Source organism: Symphalangus syndactylus, chromosome 23, assembly GCF_028878055.3.
Source record: "Symphalangus syndactylus isolate Jambi chromosome 23, NHGRI_mSymSyn1-v2.1_pri, whole genome shotgun sequence".
In the NCBI taxonomy this organism is placed as follows: Eukaryota; Metazoa; Chordata; class Mammalia; order Primates; family Hylobatidae; genus Symphalangus; species Symphalangus syndactylus.
Window position 1 is genome coordinate 66,717,856 of NC_072445.2, and position 26,926 is coordinate 66,744,781.

General features: G+C 41.9%; 2 protein-coding genes across 11 annotated transcripts in view; one reads left to right on the forward strand and one right to left on the reverse strand.

Moving 5' to 3' along the window:
- The window catches only part of LOC129473678 (testis expressed protein 56), a 93,826-nt gene that overhangs the window by 43,897 nt on the left and 23,003 nt on the right, over positions 1–26,926 (reverse strand). Inside the window, exons 3-5 of one of the 3 annotated variants that reach the window (XM_063632988.1) lie at positions 20,413–20,635; positions 6,122–6,341; positions 5,717–5,998 (exon numbers count right to left, since the gene is read on the reverse strand). In XM_063632988.1, coding sequence (XP_063489058.1) covers positions 6,285–6,341; positions 20,413–20,635 — 280 coding nt within the window. In that variant the 3' untranslated portion in view covers positions 5,717–5,998; positions 6,122–6,284. Of the gene's footprint in view, positions 1–5,716; positions 5,999–6,121; positions 6,342–20,307; positions 20,636–26,926 lie in introns of those variants that run through there. The other 2 variants (XM_063632989.1, XM_055264386.2) reach the window with 2 other exon arrangements.
- ECI2 (enoyl-CoA delta isomerase 2) lies at positions 303–20,366 on the forward strand. 8 transcript variants are annotated; one of them, XM_055264382.2, is made up of 11 exons: positions 352–415; positions 1,623–1,683; positions 2,718–2,880; positions 5,617–5,715; positions 5,923–6,111; positions 8,579–8,648; positions 10,478–10,580; positions 11,345–11,465; positions 16,786–16,875; positions 18,610–18,753; positions 20,043–20,366. In XM_055264382.2, exons 3-11 carry the CDS (start codon positions 2,758–2,760, stop codon positions 20,196–20,198), a joined length of 1,095 nt encoding a protein of 364 aa, XP_055120357.2. In that variant the 5' UTR covers positions 352–415; positions 1,623–1,683; positions 2,718–2,757; the 3' UTR covers positions 20,199–20,366. The 8 variants fall into 8 exon arrangements, with proteins under 8 accessions (XP_055120354.2, XP_055120360.2, XP_055120355.2 ...); XM_063632986.1 differs by having other exon boundaries at positions 362–415; positions 2,728–2,880; XM_055264379.2 differs by lacking the exon at positions 1,623–1,683 and having other exon boundaries at positions 303–415.

A 26,926-nucleotide genomic window follows, 5' to 3' on the forward strand; every position in this document is an offset into this window, starting at 1 on the left:
CCCAGAGCAGCCCACTGGCTAGCGATGGCGAACGTGGCCTGGCTACGTTCTCAGCCTGGCCCCGCCCCAACCCTGGCCCCGCCCATGCCCCAGGCTCTTGCCTGGGCCCTGCTCTCGGCCCCGCCCCTCCCCCAAGCTCCGGCCCCACCCCCGAGCCTTCGCAGCCCGAGAGCCTAGGCCCCGCCCCCGAGCCCCGGCCCCACCCCCGAGCCCCCGCAGCCCGAGAGCCTAGGCCCCGCCCCCGAGCCCCGGCCCCACCCCCGAGCCCCCGCAGCCCGAGAGCCTAGGCCCCGCCCCCAAGCCTCCGCAGCCCGAGAGCCTAGGCCCCGCCCCCGAGCCCCGGCAGCTCCAGAGCCACCCACGGGCTGGCGATGGCGTACTTGTCCTGGAGAGTGGCGCAGCGGTGGTGTCCGAGGTAAGCTTGGAGTCCCGGCCGCCCGGCCCAAGGTCGCCCGCAGGATACCGCTGTCCAGGAGAAGGTCGCCGCCCTTGGAAGACCCTCCTTCCCTATTGTCTAGGTGGCAACAGGATTTTGCTTTGCTGGTTTTCCGGTGAGGTAGTGCTAAAAAGGGACCACCTCACACGCGCGCCCTCCTGCACCGCTGGACCCAGAGTGGTCAGGATGGGCGCGTCGGGAGGTCAGGGCTGTGGTTCTCCGTCCGCAGTCCCCAAGGTCTCCGCCTGCGTCCGCGCACGCTCCCATCCTCCTAGGGCCGGACTCCGGGCTGGTGAGCCGCTCAGCTGGGCACGGTGGTTCCCCGAGCACCCGGGCCTGCAGTTCCCAGCCGGGCTGCTTCTGGGGTGCAAAGCGTCGCTTGCTAGAAGCGAGGTAAACGCAAGCCGTTATCCCTCGTGTGGACTTAACACTCTTTGCTCTTTGGAGAACACGTATGCTATAAAGTGAAATGGCCGGGTACACAGTAACGGCTAAGAAGCACGCTCCACCCGGGAACCCCGCACGAATCTGTGTATAGGGAACAAAACCGAAACAGGGTGGTGGCCTTGAAGTGGTAGAATTATGAGTGATTTTCCCGACTTTACGTATTTTCTTAAATGGTCGTGTTTTTGCTATTTGTTTTTAAAACTCACGCTTTATTTAAAAATAAATTTGTTCCACATTTTGTGGAAACTTGTACATTTCGGCTTTCTGTGGACATTTAAAATTTTTCTTTCGTTTTCTACTTGGAATTTGCCATAAAAGATGCAGTTTTTCCCTTTACAGAAAATCATTTTAATATAAAACTTACTGTAGGCTGATCTGATTGAATCAGTTACTAATAGTCCAAAGTTTGAACCTAGAGTTCATTGTACCATTTTCGAGTTACATAATTGTGTTTGTATGTTAGGTTTGGGCTTTGTAACCTGTATTATTTTAATTATCTTTGATGCCATTAACTCTACTATTCAGGGTCATCGTCATGAACATCCATTTTTAGCTTGTGGCCTGAGTCCTGTGCATTGAAGTTTGCCACCCCACCCCCGCTCACTATGTGTGCTTAAAAACGTGCTGATCACCCCGAGGTGGTTGCTGTTTCTGCTGTGTTCCTGGCTCGCTGGTTAAACACCCCCATAGAAAGGGGCACGCCTGCTAAGCCCCCTTCACTGACTCCCTTCCACTGCAGGTAGATTCCCTCCCATCTGCTGAGAAGGCTGTGGCTGTATCTGGAATGCCGGCAACTGCTTGTATGTTCTTTTGAGTATTTCTTGTATGTTCACATCCATTCTCCCCTCCTTCCACCTGTGTGTATGTTGGAACACCAGTTTTGCCAGCAAAAAGGCCAGAATTTTTTTTTTAATATAGCTTATGGCTTATCAGTGAGTGCAGAGGCTGTTTCAGGACTTTGGGACACTTCACTAAATTCTGTGCACTTTAGCCGTTTGGTCTCCTGCTGTCCACTGTCTTGCATGCGCTTCACTTCTTGCCTTTGGCAAAATTTACATGGTCGTTCCTATTCTGGCTGCTTTTATCTTTAGTTGCTTACAGATATCTCCCTGGATGGTTACTTCTCTTTTTATTTAAAGTTACTACCGTTAGCTTCTGTATTGACTTATTATCTTGGAATCCTTAGAGCCAATTATTTGCAGCCAGTTTGCTGAGGCAAGTATAAAGAAAATATCTATAGACAAACATGGCATTTTGGTATGTATGGGCTGGGAACAATTAGAAATCAGCCTGCAGACACGTATGTTTATTGCAGCACTATTCACAATAGCAAAGACTTGGAACCAACCCAAATATCCAACAACGATAGACTGCATTAAGAAAATGTGGCACATATACACCATGGAATACTATGCAGCCATAAAAAAGGATGAGTTCATGTCCTTTGTAGGGACATGGATGAAACTGAAACCATCATTCTCAGCAAACTATCGCAAGGACAAAAAACCAAACACCGCATGTTCTCACTCATAGGTGGGAATTGAACAATGAGAACACATGGACACAGGAAGGGGAACATCACACTCTGGGGACTGTTGTGGGGTGGGGGAAGGGGGGAGGGACAGCATTAGGAGATATACCTAATGCTAAATGACGAGTTAATGGGTGCAGCACACCAACATGGCACATGTATACATATGTAACAAACCTGCACATTGTGCATAGGTACCCTAAAACTTGAAGTATAATAATAATAAAATTTAAAAAAAAAAGAAATCAGGCTGCAGAAATGTGAGGGCTGGGAACAAAGAGAAATCAGTCTGCCTAATTGTAGTTCTCTGCAGGTCACTAGTTTCCCGGTAGTTCAGCTGCACATGAATAGAACAGCAATGAGAGCCAGTCAGAAGGACTTTGAAGATGCAATGAATCAAGTGAAACTCTTGAAGAAGGATCCAGGAAACGAAGTGAAGCTAAAACTCTACGCACTATATAAGCAGGTAAATGCCTATGGTCGAATATTATTTAAAGAATTTTGGGCAAAAGACTTCTTAAATAGATACACTGTGTGTTTACTAAAATGTAGCCTTAATATTTTGGGTTTGTCTTGCTCCCTCTTCTCTGAAAAGTATATATATATATATATATACACACACACACACACACATATATATACACATATATATACACACACATATATATATATATGCCAGTTTTTTATATTAGACCTTGAAATACTATTAAGGCACAAAGTGCCTCAGTGTCACGCCAGAGTAAAAGAGACGAGATATATAATATTCACATTTGTAGACCTTACTTAGCTCTTGATTAGAATAAATCAATTGAAAAAGGTATTTTTAAGACAATTGAGGAAGTTTTGAATAAGGACAGAGTGTTAGAAGATACCTAGAAATCATTGTTAATGGTGTCAAGGTTATATAAGAAAATGTTGATATTTTTAAGAAATGCGTACTAAGGATATAGGGGTGAAATAGCATGGACAGTTGAAGTTCTCTAAGCACAGAAAGAAAAGGATAGATGAGGCCAGGCATGGTGGCTCATGCCTGTAATCCCAGCACTTTGGGAGGCCGAGGCAGGCAGATCCCTTAAGGTCAGGAGTTTGAGACCAGCCTGGCCAACATGGTGAAACCTCATCTCTACTAAAAATACAAAAATTAGCTGGACTGGTGGCACACACCTGTAATCCCAGCTACTTGGGAAGCTGAGGCAGGAGAATCACTTGAACCTGTGAGGTGCAGGTTGCAATGAGCCAAGATTGCGCCACTGCACTCCAGCCTGAGTGACAGAGCGAGACTCTGCCCTGAAAGGAAAGAAACAGAGAGAGAGATGAAGCAAGCAAGGCAGTTTGATAATTGTTGAACCTGGATGATGGGTATTGGGAATTCATTATAGTATTCTACTTTGGTATGTTTGGAAATTTTTATAACAAAATTTAAAAACTAAAGCTTTTAAGTTTCAATGCCAAAGACTTCCCTGGCATGTCTGCCTCTCTGGGCTCCTGTGTTACCTATTTTTCTGTTCTGTGATGGGTATGAGCTTCTCTTTCATATGGGTGTGTATAGTAAAAAATTTAACCTTGCCCCAAAAGAGGTGTGGCTTTGCCCTCAGCTTCTGGGAAGTGAATCTCTAATGCCTGATAGGAGTGTCTTTATGTGCCTAGATTGTCTTAACGATGTGATTTAGGGCGGGGGCTTCAGGTTATACAGTCATGCACAGGTGATGGAGCCCCACTAAAAACTCTGGACACTGAGACTGGATGAGCTGAGCATCTCTGGTTGGCAGGACTCCCTGTGTGCTGTCACATCAATTCTGGTAGAGGTACCCTATGCTGACTCCATGGGGAAAGGACAACGGAAACTCCACATTTGCTGCTGCCCCAGACTCCATCCTGTGTGTGTCCTCCCTTGGATGATTCTAATCTCTGTCCTTTCCCTTAATAAACTATTAATTGTGCTTTTAACAGCTTGCAGTGAGTTCTGGGTGTCTTTCTAGCAAATTGTTGCACCTGAGGGTGGTCTTGGGAGCCCTCCAGCCTTGCAGTTGGTGTTAGCATTGAGGACAGTCAGGAGACAAGGGCAAGCCCTTATCCTGTGGACTGTGTTCCCTGTAACTTCTAGGTTGGCCAACTCTTGCCAGATGACACTATCTCTATCTAAAGAAATTCATAACCTCCTTTACTGCTTCTTTTTTTTTTTTTTTTTTTGCTTTTGTTTTGTTTTTTTGAGACAGAGTTTTGCTCTGTCATGCAGGGTAGAGTGCAGTGGCACCATCTCAGCTCACTGCAACCTCCACCTCCCGGGTTCAGGCAATCCTTCTGCCTCAGCCTCCCGAGTAGCTGGAATTACAGGAACCCACCACCATGCCTGGCTAATTTTTGTATTTTTAGTAGAGATGGGGTTTCACCATATTGGTCAGGCTGGTCTCGAACTCCTGACCTCAGGTGATCCACCCACCTCAGCCTCCCAAAGTGTCGGGATTACAGGTGTGAGCCATCCCACCTGGCCTATTTTTCAAAGACTTTTTCTTCTTTCCTCTTTTAGCTAACTGTATTATAAAATTTTAAAAATTTTACGTGGAATTTTAAATTGCTATTTCCGAAAAGTAGCTGAGTAGGTTATTTTATTCATCTCAAAACACCCACTCCACCTAGCCTCAAAAATAAAATTTAATTCCTTTTTGCTTTTTACTTACATGTTCTTAAGTTTCCTAAGAACCAGTAGTTCTGACAGCCCCACCCTAGCCCCTCAGCTACAGTTTTGTCACCCAGGTACCAAAAGTCCACCACTGAATTAGTGGTGTTTTTTTTGTACCTTTAGATGAGCTTTTGGAATATGCTGTGGGTTTTCAAGTATTTGTTGACTAGTTCCTTTTAAAGATTGTTTGCTTGAATATTTTGATTGTTTGTGGAAAATATGATTACCAATATAAAACTAATGAACCATTAGATTGTTTTAGAAAGCACTTCCCCAAAACCTTTATCCTGCATTATTTTCATAGACAGGCAGTTATAATTTATTTCCAGTCTTTTTTCTGTTTTTCATGCATTTTCGGCAACAACATCAAAGAGGCTGGAGGGGAAAATTCAGATCAATTTACATACCCTGTGAAAGGATTTGGGGGAGGCATTCATGGACTTATGGATTTTATGGATCTTAAATATTTAGGGGTCTAGTTTACATGGACATTTGAACATATTGCCCCTCTCCTTTTCACAGGCCACTGAAGGACCTTGTAACATGCCCAAACCGGGTATATTTGACTTGATCAACAAGGCCAAATGGGATGCATGGAATGCCCTTGGCAGCCTGCCCAAGGTGAATTTACTAGTTACTGTGCTTTTATTTGCTGTACTTCTAAAGAAGTTTGGTGCCTCTCAGTAAGCCATTATAAATGGAGTCTTCAAGATCTTGATGTGCTTCTATTCTTTCTTCACTGCAAGGTGTTAGTTATTAGTACAGTAACTTTCTCAAAGTGCTTATTCATTGACCATGGGCTGAGGTTGTTTGTCATCGTCCGTTCAGGAAGCTGCCAGGCAGAACTATGTGGATTTGGTGTCCAGTTTGAGTCCTTCATTGGAATCCTCTAGTCAGGTGGAGCCTGGAACAGACAGGAAATCAACTGGGTTTGAAACTCTGGTGGTGACCTCCGAGGATGGCATCACAAAGATCATGTTCAACCGGCCCACAAGGAAAAATGCCATAAACACTGAGGTAACGTTACCTGCCCATGGAGTTTGTCCTGGTTTCCTTTCTTCTTCTATGTGTTTCACGCAAAAGCTGTAGAGTTTCAGCATCATTCCTATTTTAAGATATCTCTTGTTTGATTTGTGCAGCAAGGTTGGTAATTGTGGCTACTTCATACAACAGGGTTGAGCATTCATTATTTAGAGTTTGTGAACTTCAGGTAGGTTCTGATATACCCAGAAGGCACTGTGATTTTCCTAATAACGGAAGCAGAAATAAGTGAGTATAAATGAAACATGTTGCTGCGAGAGGATTTGCGTAGAAGCCATCTAAGGTTGGTGTAGACTGCTCCCAGAAGTATGTTAGTGTCACTTAGACGTGAAAGTAAGTCTTTCTGCTTGCATGGGGGCTTCATTTTTTATAAGCATAGGGAGAAAGGAGAGAAGGACTTCATCTTAAACAAATTCTAACCCAGCTCTGCTTTAAAGTAGCTGCTTCACTCGGCAACTTTAGTCTTTGAATCTCTCACTGAACCAGAATGATAGTAAAATAACCACTTTAGCCCCTTCTCCTTGAAAAAAATTATAGGGAATTAATTGGATGCTTGGTGCTCAACTGGGACTAAAATTTGAGAGGACTATGACCATTGGGTCAGTAATCTCCATTGTGGCAGAAAGAGCATACTCACTTTAAAATCATCTTCAGAATTTCATGAAGTAGGATATGTGTCATTCAACTAATAAAGCATTTAATGCTCAAACTTTATTTCCACTTTCCCCTGACTCATTTCTCTACAACTGTGATAATAATAGCTACTCTGTACAGAGTATCTAATGAGTGCCAGCACTCTCCACACAGAAGTTTATTTAATTCTCACAAGGAGCCTACTGTTATCATTACTTAACAATAAAATAGATTAAGAAGTAACTTGCTCAAGTTCACATAACAAATAAGCAGCAAAACCTAAATTGAAACCCTGATAGCCAGTCGTGGTGGCTCACCCCTGTAATCCCAGCACTTTGGGAGGCCAAGGTGAGCAGATCACTTGAGGTCAGGAGTTCAAGACCAGCCTGGCTAACATGGTGAAACTCCATCTCTACTAAAGATACAAAAAATTAGCTGGGCATGGTGGTGCGCACCTATAGTCCCAGCTACTCAGGAGGCTGGGGCAGGAGAATCTTTTGAACCAGGGAGGTGGAGGTTGAGCCGAGATCATGCTATTGCACTCTAGCCTGGGCCTGGCAGTGAGACTCCATCTCCAAAAAAAAAAAAAAGAAAGAAAGAAAGAAACCCTGATAATCCATCTCCTAATCCTGGTCTCACCAGTCACCCTGCTGTGTGGTGTTATCATAACTATAATAATGATGGAATGAGTTCCTTATCACTTCCCTCAGGAGAAATGCTTAAATGCTTATTCATGAACAGTCATCCCTTGGTGTCCGATGGGGATTGGTTCCAGGACCTCCGTATGGACACCAAAATCCGTGGAACCTGAAGTCCCCCATAAAAAGGCATAATATTTGCATATAACCTCTATATACATTCCCATATACTTTAAATCATCTCTGGAGTAAGTATAATACTGAATACAATGTAAATGCTATATTAAATAGTTGTTATACTGTATTGTTTAGGGACTAATGATAAGAGAAAAAGCCTGTACATGTTCAGTATAGACACAGAATTCTTTTCCAGATATTTTTGATCTGTGATTGGTTGAACCCATGGATGTGGAACCCGTGGATACAGAGGGCCAGCTGTTTCATGTCAAGTCCATGTGTCTTTTCCAGTGTATTTGTATCTATAAGTATCAGCCCTCTTCATCATTTCTTTCCCACACTGAAATCTCATCTAAGGTTGAAATTGCACCTGTTTTAAATGCATTAAAAGCTATATAGCTGCATGTCCAAGATTTTCAGAAATGTTGCTGATTTAAAATTTTGAGGTACCTTCCTTGAATACCATTACAATGTCTTGAAAATTCCAGCCTTTTGGCAGTCACTAACACTTCCCAGACTGCCAGGGGCTTCCTTGAGGTCACAACAGAGACGTTGCTTTGTAGAAAGTTTTCTCTGACCACCTCCCACTCTGCCCACACTAGATAAGCCTCAGCACCTCCTCTGAGCTCCCTGCTCCTTCATACTTTCCACCCCCCTCCTCATTTGAACATGTTAATTCCAAATTGAACATGTTAAGTCCTCTGTTAATTCCAAAAGCTCAAGGGCTATTTCTTTCTTGTTCCCTTTTGGAAAAAAAGTGGTTTATAGCCGGCACTCCTGCCATAGCACCAGGTACATAATATGCACCAAGTAATTGTGAAAGGAACAAAAATTCTTTCAATTATATTGGTCCACCTTTTTGGTTATAAAATACAACCAAAATAAATGTTAGGCACTTTGCTGAGAGCAGGCTTGCCCTGACATTTGGTGAGTCCATTGATTGATGATTCCTGTTTTCAGAGTTCTTTTCTTTTCCTTGTCTTCCCATTACACAGATGTATCATGAAATTATGCATGCACTTAAAGCTGCCAGCAAGGATGACTCAATCATCACTGTTTTAACAGGTAAGACATTTTCTCAGGCATCCTAATTAAATTTCTATTTTGAGGGGCCTCTTCATAGATAGGAAATTGAGTTTAAAAGCTCTAAGACCCAGGCCGGGCCCGGTGGCTCACGCTTGTAATCCCAGCACTTTGGGAGGCCGAGGCGGGCAGATCACGAGGTCAGGAGATCGAGACTACGGTGAAACCCCGTCTCTACTAAAAATACAAAAAAAATTAGCCGGGCGTGGTGGCGGGCGCCTGTAGTCCCAGCTACTCCGAGAGGCTGAGGCAGGAGAATGGCGTGAACCCAGGAGGCGGAGCTTGCAGTGAGCCGAGATTGCGCCACTGCACTCAAGCCTGGGCGGCAGAGCGAGACTCCGTCTCAAAAAAAAAAAAAAAAAAAAAAGCTCTAAGACCTGAGGCCGAGGCAGGCGGCTCCCGAGGTCAGGAGTTTGAGATGAGCCTGATTAACATGGTGAAACTCCATCTCTGCTAAAAATACAAAAATTAGCCAGGCGTGGTGGCACACACTTGTAATCCCAGCTACTCAGGAGGCTGAGGCAGGAGAATCACTTGAACCTGGAAGGCAGAGGTTGCAGTGAGCCGAGGTCGCGCCACTGCACTCCAGCCTGGACAGAATGAGACTCTATCTCAAAAAAAAAAAAAAAAAAAACAAAACAGCTCTAAAGCTCTTTACCATTACTGTCATACTCTGATTTATAAATATACAAAAAATGTTTAAAAAAACACAGATATCCACTCCTTCGCAATTACCCAACATAAATTAAGACACATATGTCCACGAAAAGACTTTCACAGGAGCAGTCATGGTAACCTGATCTATAGCTGCCAAAACCAGAAAACAACTCATGTTCAAAAACACATGGATGAATAAACAAATTGTTGACTATTTGTACAATGGAATACTCAGCTATAAAATGGAATAAATGATATACACAAGAATATGGATGCCTCTTTAAAACACAGTTCAGCAAAATAAAGACAGGAGTGTACATATTGTATGAGTCCATTTGTACAAAGTTCTACAGGAGGCAAAAGTTCTTGTCTATGGAAATTGAAGTCAGAAAGTGATTGCCTTGGAGCAGGTGGGATGGGATAGCTAGGAAGGAGCCTACGGGAAACTTCTGGGGTGATGGAGATGTTCTGTATGTTGTTTTGGATGGTGATCTCGTGGGTATTTAAAATTATTAAAACTCATCTGAATGAACATTTAAAAACTGGTTGTTTCATTGCATATAAATTATACTTGAATTAAACACACACACTCAGAAACACACTTTCAATGGCTCTTAGAATAAAGGAAAAATTTCCTCATGGGATATACAAAGCACCGTCAGGTCTATTCTGCCAGTCCTCAACCTGCACCGACTTCCCCCTGGCTTTCTCTGAGTCAGCTACAGTGGCTCTTATTTCATCTACACTGGGGATAACCTCTCCAAAGTGCCTTTGCACAGGCTGTTCCTTTGTGTAAACTGTTCTTCCCAGCCCTCTTTTTCTAGCCAACCTGGCCTCTCCCTCAGATCTCAATTCAGTTGTCCCTTCCTTAGGAAAGTTCTTTCCTGAACTCCCTGATTAGACCAACCCTCCTGGTACATACCCTCATTTCATGATGCACCTGTCCTCTATTTCAACAGTAGCATTAGCTACGTTTATCTGTGTGTTTTTATAGATCAGTGTCCAGCGTACTCACTAGTTTGTAAGTTAGGGCAGGAACCATCGCTGGTTCTCCAATGGATTTCCTGTGCCTAACCGTGGAGTTTGGCATGCAGTAGATACTCAAGAATTACTGGATGAATGAATGAGGGATCTGTTGATTTTCTTACTTATAGGAAATGGTGACTATTACAGTAGTGGGAACGATCTGACTAACTTCACTGATATTCCCCCTGGTGGAGTAGAGGAGAAAGCTAAAAATAGTGCCATTTTACTGAGGTAAGAGTAACTACCTTTGTCTGATCCCAGAGGGCCCGTTCTTAGTCATCAAAGTGGTATTTAGTTGAGCAAAAGTGCAATATCTACTTCTGTATGTCAGTGCAGTTAATTGTGACTTTGGACAAGCATATTTCTCTAACCTGCCTCCATCCACAGGTAGGCATTCATTCTTTCTCTTTGACCTCTGTTACCTGTTCATCCTGCTGGACTCATGAGATTTGACTGGAAAACATAAAAATGAGCTATAGTTGTAAACAAAATTATCTTGCATTGAGGCAGAGGAATTTAGCAAATTCTCATCCAGCCAGAGGAATGGGAGATTTCCATGAATGCCGAAAGTAGGAGACTTGGAGGAGTCTTGTAAAACACAGGAGGAGGTCACGAAGGCTTTCCTTTTTATTCCTGCCAAATCTGTAATTCCCACTTGCTGTGACATTGCAGTATGTGCTCAGTCACCCAACCTAATCTCTAAGATTGCAGCTGGTTTACAGCCCTGAACTCACTGTCCAGAATACAAGATTCAAACCAGGGTTGACCTGTAGGTCTCACTGGTTGGTCTTCCATCCACTGCCATTCAGACGGATGCCCTGGATGAATCTGGTGGGGAAAACCAGGGAAGTGGCAGGACAGGGAGGCACTGCCGGTGGTGGCTGTGGAAATACCCAGCCTGACAGAAGGCTTTATCTCAGAGTCAGACTGTCTTGCCCATGCTTCAGTCATGCTGCTTTGGCACATTTAATGATTTTGCGTTTCCATTTCTGTAGGGAATTTGTGGGCTGTTTTATAGATTTTCCTAAGCCTCTGATTGCAGTGGTCAATGGTCCAGCTGTGGGCATCTCCGTCACCCTCCTTGGGCTATTCGATGCCGTGTATGCATCTGACAGGGTAAGTCAGCTCCCAGAAAGCAAGAGGTCAGGCAAGCGGTGCGAGACGAGAGCCTTTGAATCCTCCTTCAGTGTTGCCAGTCATAAGCAGGTTACATGTTTTTCGTGGTAGAATTAACTGAATTTAGATTTTTCCCAAAGCATTAGTCTAATTTGACTGATTTTATTTTTCCTTCATTATTAACTTGCATTTTGTTGTGAACATTGTTCCAACTCTGACCAGTTCCTAATCAAATTCCACAGTAGGTATTCAGTTTTCATGTTATTCTGAAATATTCAGGAGACACTTGAAAGTTTGTTACGGGAGGGAGGAATAGCATCTTTGCAGGTTGTGCAAGGGATTATTTGATCCTTTTTACTGAGTAAATGGATTTAGAATTTTAGAACGAGAAGGAACTGTGAGCATTATCTACTCTCACTCCCTCCTTTGCAGATAAGAAAACTGAAGCTCTGAGAAGTTCCTTGCCCAGAACACAATTCAGCCTTGTGTTCACCATTGCAATATATAGATTTCAGTTTTTATTTTTACTATAGTAGTAATATATATGTCATAGTGGAAAATAAAATTTTGAAAGATATGAAAAAGTACCAAGAAAAGCTACAAGGTAAAAATCACTCCTTATCTTGCCACCTAGAGATAACCAGTCCTAACGTTTGGGTTATTAACTTATCTTGTTTAACCAGTCCCTGACTGCTGGAACCCTAGGCTGTTTCCAATTTTTATCATTACAAGCACCTAATAACCACCTTTAGGGTATCAGATTGTCAAGTGACTTATGCTTATGTGATGGTAAAATGTGCTGATGATTACCGCCTTCTAGGAAACATATGGTTTTTACCACTGAAGAGATTTCTAGTTTTGTTCAGAGGTATTTTCCCCACTGATAGGCAGGACCATATAATAGCATCCTTAATTCTTTGAATTTTCTTTTGCTGGATTCCATTGAACCAGATTGGATGTATTGACAGACCTAATTCTTATGAATAATTTTCCCGCAAATATAGCAAATGAGATTCTAGGTGCCAGGCTGCCCAGCCTTTGTAGGTGGAGGTTTCTGTTCAAAGGCAGAAATCAATGTCTTTGTTCACAGTCTACGTATTAGATGACTGATTAGTCATTGACCTGCTTTTAACAGGGACTGGGTCAATAGTTCCTGACCTAAAATTGGGGATCTCATTCTTTAATACTTGGAGGGCAAATATTGTATTTGAATCTTGTTCTGATTCTCCCACTGAATTGAAAATTACTTTCAATATACATCATCCTTATTTTTTTTTTAAGAGATGGGAGTCTCACTCTGTCACCCAAGCTGGAATGCAGTGGCACGATCTTGGCTCACTGCAACCACCACCTCCCGGGTTCAAGCGATTCTCTCACTCAGCCTCCCGAGTAGCTGGGATTACAGGTGCGTGCCACCACATCCAGCTAATTTTTTTGTATTTTTAGTAGAGACAGGGTTTCACTGTGTTGGCCAGGCTGGTCTCGAACTCCTGACCTCAAGTGATTCGCCTGTGTTGGCCTCCTGAAGTGCTAGGAGTACAGGTGTGAGCCACTGAGCCTGGCCTACATCAACCTTTTAAAAATTTTGATGACTTCCGTCTTATGATATAAACTGTAATAAATGTTGAAATCAGAGAACATATATACATAATATATATAAAACATATCTATTCTATATATATTATAATATATATATTGCATATATATATTAAATGCTAAAAAATTTGGCCAAAAGTAAAATTTATTTGTCAAATAGTGTTTGCTGATAAAAGTTTACCCAACCAAATAAATCAAGCATCATTTAAAATAAAGGAAATTGAGGTGGGCACATCACCTGAGGTCAGGAGTTCAAGACCAGCCTGGCCAACATGGTGAAACACCATCTCCACTAAAAATATAAAAATTAGCCAGGCTTGGTGGCAGGTGTCTGTAATCCCAGCTACATTGGAGGCTGAGGCAGGAGAATTGCTTGAACCCAGGAGGTAGAGGTTGCAGTGAGCCAAGATCGTACCACTGCACTCCAGCCTAGGTGACAGAGCGAGACTCCGTCTCAAAAATATATATAAGTAAAAAATAAATAAAATAAAGGAAATATGCTAAAGGAAAAGGCTGTAGAAAAAAATTGTTTTATAGGATTTACCATTATTGGCTTCAAGAATAAATATCATATTAAATGATGGGTTAATATTTAACCCATATAACCAAAATATTAATCAGTACATTTTATCTATTTTGTACTGTGGGCAATGGTTAATAATGCCTGTTAGCTCTGTCAGCAAATGATACATTTCCTGTATGAGTTAAGAAAAAGGTAGAAATCATAACAATAATAAATCTTCTAGTGGTCACTGTTTAGGCACGCTGTTAACGTGCATTATATATATTATAAATATACGCATACACACACACATATTCACGTAATGTACAGAGTAGCCCTATGAAAGAAGGACTTGGCCAGGCGCAGTGGCTCATGCCTGTAATCCCGGCACTTTGGGAGGCCAGGGCAAGTGGATGACCTGAGGTCGGGAGTTCGAGACCAGCCTGGCCAATGTGGTGAAACCCCTTCTCTACTAAAAATACAAAAATTAGCCAGGCGTGGTGGCAGGCGCCTGTAGTCCCAGCTACTTGGTAGGCTGAGGCAAGAGAAGGCTGGGCAACAGAGTGAGACCCTGTCTATAAAAACACATTCTCCTCCAATGTGGCAAAAATAATTTTTACAATCTAGGCTGCGCATGGTGGCTCATGCCTGTAATCTCAGCACTTTGGGAGGCCAAGGCAGGTGGATCACTTGAGGTCAGGAGTTTGAGACCAGCCTGGCCAACATGGTGAAGCCCTGTCTCTACTAAAAATACAAAAGGGAGCTGGGTGTGGTGGTGCACGCCTATAATCCCAACTGCTCGGGAGGCTGAGGCAGGAGAATCACTTGAACCCCGGAGGCGGAGGTTGCAGTGAGTTGAGATTGCGCCACTGCACTCAAGGCTGGGCAACCGAGCAAGACTCAGTTTTTCAACTCATGTAACAAAAGCTGATCTCTCCACGATATTTTTTAAAGTTTGTCTATAAAGCGATAGATCAACAAGCTAAAATAAAAATGGGCAATGGTGAGGAATGAATAGGTCAGACAAAATGAAATATAAAGGGCTATTAAAACCATATGAGAGAAACCACTGAGAAAATGAAAAGATAAGCCACAGACCAGGAGAAAAGATTTGCCTGATGCTCTAATAAAAGACTTGCAACCTGAATGTGTATCTTACAAGTATATAATAGGAAGGTAAACAGCCTAACTTAAAAAATAGTGGACAAAATATCTTAACAGTTGCTTCACCAAAGAAAATATACATATGTCTAATAAGTACATGGTAAGAGACTTAATACCATTAATGGTTAGGGACATGTAAATTAAAACCACAGTGAGACCCCACTGCACACCTACTAGCATGGTTAAAATGAAAAAGACTTTTAATAGCTAGGTTTAGCGAGGATGTGGAGCAATTGGAACTTTCATACGTTGCCGGTGGGAATGTCAAATGGTACAACCACTCTAGAAAACAGTCTAGCAGCTTCTAAGCTAAATATACATTTACCACACAGCCCAGCCATTCCACCACTTAGGTATTTACCTGTGATAATTGAAAACACATTCACCCAGTGACCTTTACACAAGTGTTCCTAACTACCTTTTTGTTAAAATTATCTGAACATTTTTATTTTTAAATTTTTTTTCAGTTTCATTGAGGTATAATTGACAAATAAGAATTGTACAGTCAGGTGCTGCATAACAACATTTTAGTCAGTGACAGACTGCATGTAAAACGGTGGTCCCCTAAGATTATAATGCCATATTTTACTATACTTTTTCTTTTTTTTTTTTTTTTTTTTTTCGCTCTGTACCCAGGCTGGAGTGCAGTGGCATGATCTCGGCTCACTGCAGCCTCCTCCTCCCAGGTTCAAGCAATTCTTGTGCCTCAGCCTCCAGAGTAGATGGGATTCCAGGTGCACACCACCACACCAGGCTAATTTTTGTATTTTTAGTAGAGACGGGGTTTCACTACGTTGGCCAGGCTGGTCTCGAACTCCTGACCTCAGGTGATTTGCCCACCTCTGCCTCCCAAAGTGCTGGGATTACAGGCGTGAGCCACCACACCCGGCCTCCCTTTTCTATATTTGATATATTTAGATACACAAATGCCATTTGTTATAACTGCCTAGAGTATTAAGTATAGTAACATGCTGTCCAAGTTGGTAGCCTGGAAGCAGTAAGCTATACCATATAGCTAGGTGTGCAGTAGGCTGTAGCATCCAAGTATATGTATGTATACTCCATGATACTGGCACAATGACAAAATTGCCTAATTATGCATTTCTCAGAACATATCCCCATTGTTAAGCAACACACGACTATATATATATTTTTTTTTATATATGCTTTCATTTTTCCGTGATTGATTACAAACACAACTGAATATCAAATGCACAAAGTAAGAATTATACAGGGAAAAAAAATCAGATACGTTCATATATATATATCACCTTTTCAAGGCTATTTCCATCCAGAATAACCTTGGTTTGCCAGGGCCAATAGAAAGAAGTCACAAAATCGCCTTTAGTCAAATTTCTGTGTTTGCTTTCTTCTATAATTCCAATGCCTCCACCATCAACGACTTGAGATAGCTGCCAAGGTGTTATATAATCAGTGCCAGTGTCTTCATTCATTCTACAACGAAGGCTGTCACTTCACACTTGGAAGGTTGCACAGCATCCAGGCAGAGGGGCTCCTCACGTCCCAGACGGGGCGGCCGGGCAGAGGCGCTCCTCATTTCCCAGATGGGGCGGCCGGGCAGAGACGCTCCTCACTTCCCAGATGGGGCGGCCGGGCAGAGACGCTCCTCACTTCCCAGATGGGGTGGCCGGGCAGAGGCGCTCCTCACATCCCAGACAATGGGCGGCCAGGCAGAGACGCTCCTCACTTCCTAGACGGGGTGGCGGCCGGGCAGAGGCTGTAATCCTAGCACTTTGGGAGGCCGAGGCAGGTGGATCACCTGAGGTCAGAAGTTTGAAACCAGCCTGGCCAACAGGGCGAAACCCTGTCTCTCCTAAAAATACAAAAATTAGCCAGGCATGGCAGCGCATGCCTGTAATCCTAGCTGCTGGGGAGGCTGAGGCAGGAGAATCGCTTGAACCCAAGGGGTGGAGGTTGCAGTGAGCCGAGATCGCGCCACTTCACTGCAGCCTGGGCAAAAGAGCGAAACTCTGTCTCAAAAAAAAAAAAAAAATCACACATGAAAAGATGGTTTTCTTTTCTCTTCTGCCCCTGCAGGCAACATTTCATACACCATTTAGTCACCTAGGCCAAAGTCCGGAAGGATGCTCCTCATACACTTTTCCAAAGATAATGAGCCCAGCCAAGGTAACTTTTGGAATGTTTAAAAATAAAATTTTATGAGTCGTCTCAAGAAAGAAGGAAGAGTAATCTCATATACTCTCCCCTCTTTCCCTTGGTAATATGGACAAAAGAGAAGCTAATTATTTGCTCTTCAACTCTTAAGAGTTTTACCAATGGAGGAATCAGGCTATGGGAAGTATCTGCTATGCAGGAAAATTAGAAATTCTCTCTGCAACTCCCAGAACTGGGATCTTCCTCTTCAGCTGGCTGCTTAGTGCTAGCTGCATTGCAAGCAGCACAGCACCTCAGCCTTGCAGCTGTGTGGCATTAGTCACTTGAAGGACCAGGGCTGTGCCAGCCTCCCTTGGTCCCCTGAGTTTGGAGGCCACTCGGTTCCTTTATGGATGACCAGTATCTCCTTAAGGAGAGACGTGATGATGTCTTCACTTTCAGGGTTATAGTAAGTACCAACAGATGGGAGGTTTTGTGGGGGCTCACGGCTGCCAGAGCCACCCCCAATCACAGCAGCCCTTCCATCAGCCTGCTCACGGGTGTATTCTCTCCCAGGCTGGCTAAGTGGCTGCTCAGGTCTTCCACTGTGTTTCCCAGTTGCCCACGCCCTGTGGCATGACTCGAAGGGGATTGTGACAAGACTGGAAGTTGAGTTATAGGAAAAGGCTTAGCAAATATTGCTTCAAGATCTCAAAGTGGGGCAGTGGGAATTGAGCCTGTTCTCATTGCCTATTAGGATTTTGTTAAAAACGTGTATATGTATGTTTTTACTCTCATTAGGCTATCACATACTCTGAATTGAACTTGGAAAGGGGGCAGAACTGACTCTACAAGTCTTAGAGCATTTGGCTATTAGAACATTCCTTGGCTGGGTGCAGTGGCTCACCCCTATAATCCCAGCACTTTGGAGGCCAAGGCTGGTGGATCACTTGAGATCAGGAGTTCAAGACCAGCCTGGCTAACATAGTGAAACCCTGTCTCTACTAAAAATACAAAAAGTAGCCGGGGCATGGTGGCGGGCACCTGTAATCCCAGCTACTCAGGAGGCTGAGGCAGGAGAGTCATTTGAACCCAGGAGGCGGAGGTTACAGTGAGCCAAGATCGTGCCTCTGCACTCCAGCCTGGGCAACAGAGTGAGACTCTGTCTCAAAAAAAAAGAAGAGCATTCCTTTTCTGGAAAAGAAATTGCAAATGTAGAGAGGATATCCACTTAATGTCCTCAGTTTTTTCGGAAGCGAACTATAAGTCTTTGCTTTCCTTTAGTCAAATAGAATTAATTTGAGTACCAGTGCAGGTAAAGAAAACTCTCAGCCAGATCACTGGGTAGAGTTTCCAGAGAATGGAATTTTGAAAGTTTCTAAAGGTTGACCCAATGACCGTGATTTTTCTCTCCTTTTTTCCTCTTTAAAATAATAGTTTATAGTGTATAAAATGGAAAATCATAGCTGCTGTGGGTTATAGAATCAAGCATCTGCTTCAGATCATTTCTGCCCTGGACCCCATGATCTTGCCCCTCCAACAACGACACACAGAACCAGCAGCCCTTACAGACCTTCCCAGGAGGCTGTCTCAGCACACAGTTTGCAAACCATTGCCTATTGAGGTCATCAGCTTCTCCCTTACCGAGAAACACCAGCAACCTCAAAAGACCATGAGTCAATCTCTCTAAGCCTCCTGAAAGCAGTTAACCGAAGCCTTGTTTTATCAAGTTAGTATCTTAACCTTGCTTCTGGCTTTTCATTTCAGGCAACAGAGATGCTTATTTTTGGAAAGAAGCTAACAGCAGGAGAGGCATGTGCTCAAGGACTTGTTACTGAAGTTTTCCCTGAGAGCACTTTCCAGAAAGAAGTCTGGACCAGGCTGAAGGCGTTTGCAAAGCTTCCCCCAAATGTTAGTGTCCATCTTTTACTTCTAAGAACCTTGAAAATGATTTCCTAAGGGAAAAATTTATTTGCCTTCAGGGAATAAGTCATAAAAAACACAAGACACATCTTTAGTTACCTCTAAGCACATCTAAATTTGGAATTAAAAAATAACTGTAGTAATGTTGGAAATACAGTACTGATTTTTACAAAACTTATCAAATAGACCTTCCATTTCTGTGTGGGGACAGAGGGGCAATTCTATATGGGGATTACTTGAACAGGATGCTAGGCAGTATTTGCTGAGCACTTTTACTTTGGAATCCAGGTGAGAAGTGTGGATTAGCTACTTTAAGAGTCTTATTGTGTAGCACTTTTGTTTTTGTATGTGGTAGTGAGTGACTGATTGCTTTTATATTCTTGCTATTCAAAATGTAGTCCTGGAACCAGAAGCTTGAGCAGCTACCTGAGGCTTTTTGGAAATGTATTATCACAGGCCTGCCCCACACCTACTGAAGTGATTTAGATGCACACTGAATTTTGAGAAGCACTGTCTTATATTACACATGCAGCTTAAGATTTAACAGCATTAGGGCCGAGAACGGTGGCTCACGCCTGTAGTCTTGAGTACTTTGGGAGGCCAAGAAGGGCAGATCACCTGAGGTCAGGAGTTCAAGAACAGCCTGGCCAACATGGCAAAACCACATCTCTATTTAAAAAATACAAAAATTAGCCAGGCATGGTGGTGGGCGCCTGTAATCCCAGCTACTCTGGATGCTGAGGCAGGGAGAATTGCTTGAACCAGGGAGGCAGAGGTTGCAATGAGCCAAGATCGCACCACTGCACTCCAGCCTGGGCGACAGAGTGAGACTGTGTCTCAGAAAAAAAAAAAAAGATTGAACAGGATTTATTAAATGAACATGGGAGAAACAAGAACCAGGATCACAGAATAATCTCACTCCTATTAGATTAACTCTTTTTTTTTTTCTTTTTGAGACAGAGTCTCACTCTTGTCACCCAAGCTGGAGTGCAATGGTGCGATCTCGGCTCACTGCAACCTCCGCCTCCCAGGTTCAAGCAATTCTCTTGACTCAGCCTCCTGAGTAGCTGGGATCACAGGCATGTACCACCACAACCAGCTAATTTTTGTGTTTTTAGTAGAGGTGGGGTTTCACCATGTTGGCCAGGCTGGTCTTGAACTCCTGACCTCAACTCATCTGCCTGCCTCGGCCTCCCCAAGTGCTGGGATTACAGGCATGAGCCACCACGTCCAGCCTAGATCAACTCTTAACCTTATTGTTGGTTTTGTTTTTCCAGGCCGTGAGAATTTCAAAAGAGGTAATCAGGAAGAGAGAGAGAGAAAAACTACACGCTGTTAATGCTGAAGAATGCAGTGTCCTTCAGGGAAGATGGCTATCAGATGAATGCACGAATGCTGTGGTGAACTTCTTATCCAGAAAATCAAAACTGTGATGACCACTACAGCAGAGTAAAGCATGTCCAAGGAAGGATGTGCTGTTACCTCTGATTTCCAGTACTGGAACTAAATAAGCTTCATTGTGCCTTTTATAGTGCTAGAATATCAATTACAATGATGATATTTCACTACAGCCCTGATGAATAAAAAGTTTTGTAAAACAAGCTTAAGAATTAATTCACGTAGGTGTTTGGTAGTAGAGAGTCTTACGTCTTTTGACATGAATCGTTGTTGCCAGGAACACCGGAACATGGTGCCTGGGGTCCTACTTTGAAAAGCACTCACAGCATTACAGGCTGAAGTCATGTCTTTGAATGCCACTATAGCACTTTGATGTCCACAAATAGTGACTGACTGAATTGGGCCAAATGCTGACAGCCTACAGATCACTGACTTGAGGTCTTCAGTGGGTTGCATGTTCTTTTTCAGCCATCTAGCAAGGGAGCAAAATGGAAGGAATAGTATTACTAGAAAACAAATAAGAATCTTAGCTGGGTTTTTTGCACAATTTAATAAAGAGGCATGAAGGGAAAACTGGGTCATTTCATTGGAAAGCAATGCTCTATCAGTAACTGTTTTCTTATTTGTTAGAGTCCCATTCTTGTTTAATGTGGTACTTTATGAAGGGCATACCTGCAAGCTGCCTTGATTGTCCTTGCAACATCCTGTTTTGATTCGTAGCTATCACTTGACAAGGACTGAGGGTGTAATTCCAAGGGCTACAGAAGAGGATGGGATATTTTGCTTTTCTTAGTCTTCCTTTTGACCTTTCCTTCAAGGTCAAAGTTAGCTAAGTCACCAAATCTCTTAACTTTTTAGTTCTAAATTTTTTATTCCAGTAATTGTAATCCAAGATGTTCAGTTTTATAGAAAATATAAGAATAGAAATAAGCATTAGTTTCAATTGAGCAGTTACTAGTGCTTAATGCCCATTATCATATTTTATCCACCAAAAACAATGCCAAAAATTAAAAATGAGGTAGGTCTGTTGCTACTACCCATTTTCAAGTAGGCATCCCGAGGCACGGAGATTAAACTAGCTTCTCCAGAGTCAAACTCCCAGTAAATGTCAAAATGAAGATAAAAATCCAGGCAGAGTTCTCATTCCACAATGGAAGCACAAGCCAACTACTGCCCATTCCTCCCACAAATTACAACTAAAATCTCTAGAAGAAATATGAAAAAGAACTACCTGAGCATGCTGAAATTAATCAAAAGCAGGTGGATTGTGAAAGGGTGTCAAAATACAGAGAAGCAACTGCACAAGCATAAGTTTCCCAGATTACAAGAAATAAACACAATTGCTGGAATCTATCTCCTGAGCATGGTATTAGAAGTAATGGCAAAAACTGCACTTACTTTTGCACCAACCTAATACTTCGGCCTCCGAGGCACACCCCTATTGTGGAGCAGCGCTGCGGTGATAATGGCAAAAACTGCACTTACTTTTGCACCAACCTAATACTTCTGCCTCCGAGACACACCCCTATTGTGGAGCAGCGCTGTGGTGACCATGGAGTGGCCAGCCAAATAGAAATTGAGGAAAACAAAAACACCTTGAAAAGGAAAAGGGCCCTCTGGGGACTAAAGAGGGAAAGCAAGAAGAGAATCCCAGAGCCAGAGAAAGAAGCTCTAATTCTGCGTATGAACCTAGATAAGTCTGATTCATAAGTGAGACAGACTCAAACCAGCACAGCAAAGGGTTTGCGAAGAGTACTGGGATTTTAACCACCACCCACAGAAGATCAAGACAGCTTGTAGTCTGAACCTAACCAGATTGATTTCTTGCTAAAACAAAAACAGCATTTTCCAGATGATTGTAACATGATCCACAAAAACATGACTTCCATCCAATGCCACAATATAGTAAATACAGTAAATATCCAGGATCCGTATGACATAATATTGGATCCATCCATACAATAGAATATCTAAGGCCCTAAGAAGAAGCTGTCATATGGATCTAGGATCCAAATGACATAATATTTACAAAATTATGTGACAAAAAAAAAAACATGGAAATGTGAACACTTGGGTGAAATAGACAATCTGCACATGTCAATCCTGAGATGACCTGGACTTTGGAATTGTCACACACAGTCTTTAGTTCTTATTACTACATCCCATGAGGTCAAGAAAAATACACTAGAAATGATTTTAAAATATGTGAATTTTCAAAAGAGAAATGTTGAAAAGAAAACCAAACAAAATTTAGAACTAAAAATGTAAAAAATAAAAATTCACTGAAGAGACTCACTAGATGCAAACTAGATGAAAAAGGAAGGAGTCAATGAACCTTTAAGATATATCAATAGAATTTAATATGAGGAACAGAGATAAGGAAATACAAGGAAAAAATGAATAAACAGTGGTATCAGCAAGATAACAGAAGAAGAAGTTCTAGGTCCTCATACTCCCATGGAAACGTCAAATACAGACTGACTAAAATAATTTTATGAGTTCTGGAAACTAGTCAAATATCTCCAGCAAACAAGCAAATGCCCAATCAAGAAAGTCACCTTAAAAATGGTAGGAATTGGCCGGGCGCGGTGGCTCACACCTGTAATCCCAGCACTTTGAGAGGCCAAGGCGGGCGGATCACGAGGTCAGGAGTCCGAGACCAGCCTGGTCAACATGGTGAAACCCCGTCTCTACTAAAAATACAAAAAATTAGCCGGGTGTGGTGGCACATGCCTGTAGTCCCAGCTACTCAGGAGGCTGAGGCAGAAGAATCGCTTGAACCTGGGAGGTGGAGGTTGCTGTGAGCCAAGATTGTGCCACTATACTCCAGCCTGGGTGACAGAGTGAGACTCCATTTCAGAAAAAAAAAAAAGTAGGAATTTTTGTAATATTTGCTCTTGCCCACTTCCCTTTGTGGTGCAATCAGAAGCAATTGGCCCAATCACCTGTTCCTTCCCTCAGGACAGGAGGAGCAGAGTGAAACTTGTTGCAACATCCTGGCCTGTCTGTGGGCTGCCTACAAAACTGGTGTCTGTAATGTCCAACTCAGATATCAGACAGGAAACAGAAAATAGTTTTGATTTCAGGCTGGAAGCCACAGAAGGCAGTGGTGAGCAATACAGCACATGAAAACTACACAGGGATTGCTGCCCTGTGGACTTCTGAGGACAGGAGATTACAGAGGAATACAATAGAATACCTAAGGCCCTAAGAAAAAGCTACAGTGAGACTCTTTAGGAAATGAAGACCTTTAAAATTACCTGTGTTGGGGACGGGGAGCACACACACATTCACAGGAAGGAAACATGCCTAGAAAAGACCTGAGAAGACCTGGACTAATCTCAGATTAGTGAAGATCTCATGGGCTTACAAATCAGCGAGGTCTTACATACCAGTCTGCAAAGACTGGGAGAGTGGCCATATTTTTTTTAAATACCCAATTTTCAAAAAAAGATCATAAGGCATGCAAAGAACCAGGGAAAGATGGCCCATTCAAACGAACAAAACACATCTCCAGAAGCAGTTCTGGAAGAAACACAGGCATCAGGCTTACTAGACTTTAAAACAACTGGCCGGGCGCGGTGGCTCACGCTTGTAATCCCAGCACTTTGGGAGGCCGAGGCGGGCGGATCACGAGGTCAGGAGATCGAGACCAAGGTGAAACCCCGTCTCTACTAAAAATACAAAAAAATTAGCCGGGCGTGGTGGCGGGCGCCTGTAGTCCCAGCTACTCGGAGAGGCTGAGGCAGGAGAATGGCGTGAACCCGGGAGGCGGAGCTTGCAGTGAGCCGAGATTGCGCCACTGCACTCCAGCCTGGGAGACAGCGAGACTCCGTCTCAAAAAAAAAAAAAAAAAACAACTGCCAGCCAGGTGTGATGGCTCATGCCTGTAATCCCAGCACTTTGGGAGGCCAAGGCAGTCAGGTCACTTGAGGCCAGGAGTTTGAGACTAGCCTGGCCAACATAGTGAAACCCCATCTCTACTAAAAATACAAAAAAATTAGGGCATGGTGCTGCACACCTGTAATCCCAGCTACTCAGGAGGCTGAGGCATGAGAATCACTGGAACCCAGGAGGTAGAGGTTGCAGTGAGCCAAGATCACATGACTGCACTCCAGCCTGGGCAACAGAGTGAGACTCTGTCTCAAAACAACAACAACAAACAACAACAACAACAAAACCCACAACTGTCAAATATACTTCCAGAACTGTAGAAAAACATGAACAAGGAACAAAGGAAAGTCAAGAAAACATATGAACAAAATGAGAATATCAACAAAGAAATTATAAAAAAAAATTATTGAGCTGAAAAGTACAATAACTGATTTGAAAATTTTATTAGAGAAGTTCAACAGCAAACTCAAATAAGTAGAAGAAAGAACAAGCAAATTTGAAAACAGCTCATTTAAAATTATTGAATTTGAGAAGCATACAGAAGAAAAAGTGAACAGAGGCTTAGGGACTTATGAGATGCCATTACGCTGACCAATATACACATAATGGGAGTCCCAGAAGGAGGCGAGAAAAATGAGAAGAGAGACTATTTGAATAAATAGTAGCTGAAAACCTGCCAAATATGAGGAAAGATGTGGATATACAAATCCAAGCTCAGTGGTCTCCAAGTAGGACAAACCTGAAGAGACCCATACGAAGACACATAATCAAAGTTGGCCAAAGTGCAAGATAAAGAGAATCTTGGAAGGCATCAAGAGAAAAGTGACTATGTACAAGAGATCTGTGATAAGACTGTTAGAGTATTATTTCAGCAAGAACCTTGGAGACTAGAGGCAGTGGGGTGATATATTTAACGTGCTGAAAATAAAAAAAAAAACTGTCAAATTAGAGTTCTATACCTGGTAAAATGTTTCTTCAAAAATGAGGGAGAAATTAAGACATTCCCATAAAAACAAAAGCTGAGGGAATTTATTATTACTACACCTGTCGTACAAGAAATGTTAAAGGAAGTCCTTCAGTTTGAAATGAAATAATGCTAGATAGTAACTGGAAGACATATGAAAATATAAAGTTCTCCAGTAAAGGTAAATATATGAACAAATATAAAAACAGTATTAATGTAATTTTGGTTTATAACTCCACTTTTGATTTTCTACAGGATTTAAGAGACAACTGCATAAAATAATTATGAATCTATGTTAATGAATATATAATATTAAACAGTATAATTTGTGACATCGATAACATAAGGGGAGAAAAGCTTTAAGGAAGTAGAGTTTTTATATGCAATTGAAGTTAAGTTGGTATCAATTAAGATAGATCATCATAACTCTAGGATGTTATATGTAATGCCCATGGTAAACATCAAGAAAATATACGCAAGCAGAAGTGAGAAAGGAATCAAAGTATGCCATTACAACAACTTTAAACATAAAGGAAGGAAGGCAGTAATCAAGGAAATGAAGGAGAAAAAAAGCTGTAAGGGACAGAGAAAACAACAAAATGGCAAAACTAATTGCTTTCTTTTTAGCAATTACTTTAAATGTAATTGGATTGAAAACATATCAAAAATCATAAGTTGGCAGAGTGGATATAAAACCAGGATCAACTATATACTGTCTAAAAGAGTCTCACTTTAGATCTAAGGATATGAGTAGGGTGAAAGTGGAAGGATTAAAAAGATATTCCATGCCAATAGTAATAAAAAGAGAGCAGAAATGGCTATACTAATTGACAAAATAGACTTTAAGTCAAAAACTGTTAAAAGAGACAAAGATAGCTATAATATAATGCTAAAGGCTCAATTTACCAAGAAGATATGACAATTATAAACATATGCACTAAATATTAGAGCTACAAAATATATGAAGCAAACATTGACAGAATTGAAGAATAAATGGCTCTACAATAATAGTAGAAAACTTCAATACCTCCACTTTCTTCAGTGGATAGAGAACCAGGCAGAAGATCATAGGGGAATATAGGACTTAAAAAACACTATCGACCCACTGGACCCAACAGACACATACAGTACACTGCACTTAATGACAACAGAATATGTATTTTTTAAGTGCACGTGGAGCATTTGCCATATGTTAAGCCACAGGACATCTTAATAGATTTAAAAATTGAAATACAAAATATCATTTCTGATCACAATGAAATGAAATGAAGTTAACAGCAAAAACCTGGACAATTCACAAGTATGTAGAAATTAACACATTTTTAAATAACCAATGGGTCAAGAAAAATCACAAAGAAAAAATTTAAAATATCTTGACACAAATGAAAACACGACAAACCAAAACTTATGGGAGGATCTGAAAGCAGTGCTAAAATGGAAATTTGCAGCTGCAAACACATTAAGAAAAAAGAAAGATTTTGAATAAACAGCCTAGATTTACGCCATAAGAAACTAGAAAACGAACAAACTAAAACCAAACTAGCAGAAAGAAGGAAAAAATAAAGATTAAAGATAAATAAATACTAGCAATGAACATTCCAAAAAGGAAATTGAGAAAAACCATTCAATTTATAATAACATCAAAAATAACCACATTTAGGAATGAGTTTATCCAATGAGGCATAATACTTAGTGAAAACTATAAAACATTACTGAAATAAGTTACAGAAGACATAAATAAATGGGAAGACTTCACATGTTCATGGATTAAAAGACAGTATTATTGAGATATTAATACTACCCAAGGTGATTTGCAGATTTAATGTAATTCTATCAAGGTCCCAACAATGTGTTTGCAGATACGTAAAATGTATTCTAAAATGCATATGGAATCTTAAGGGACCC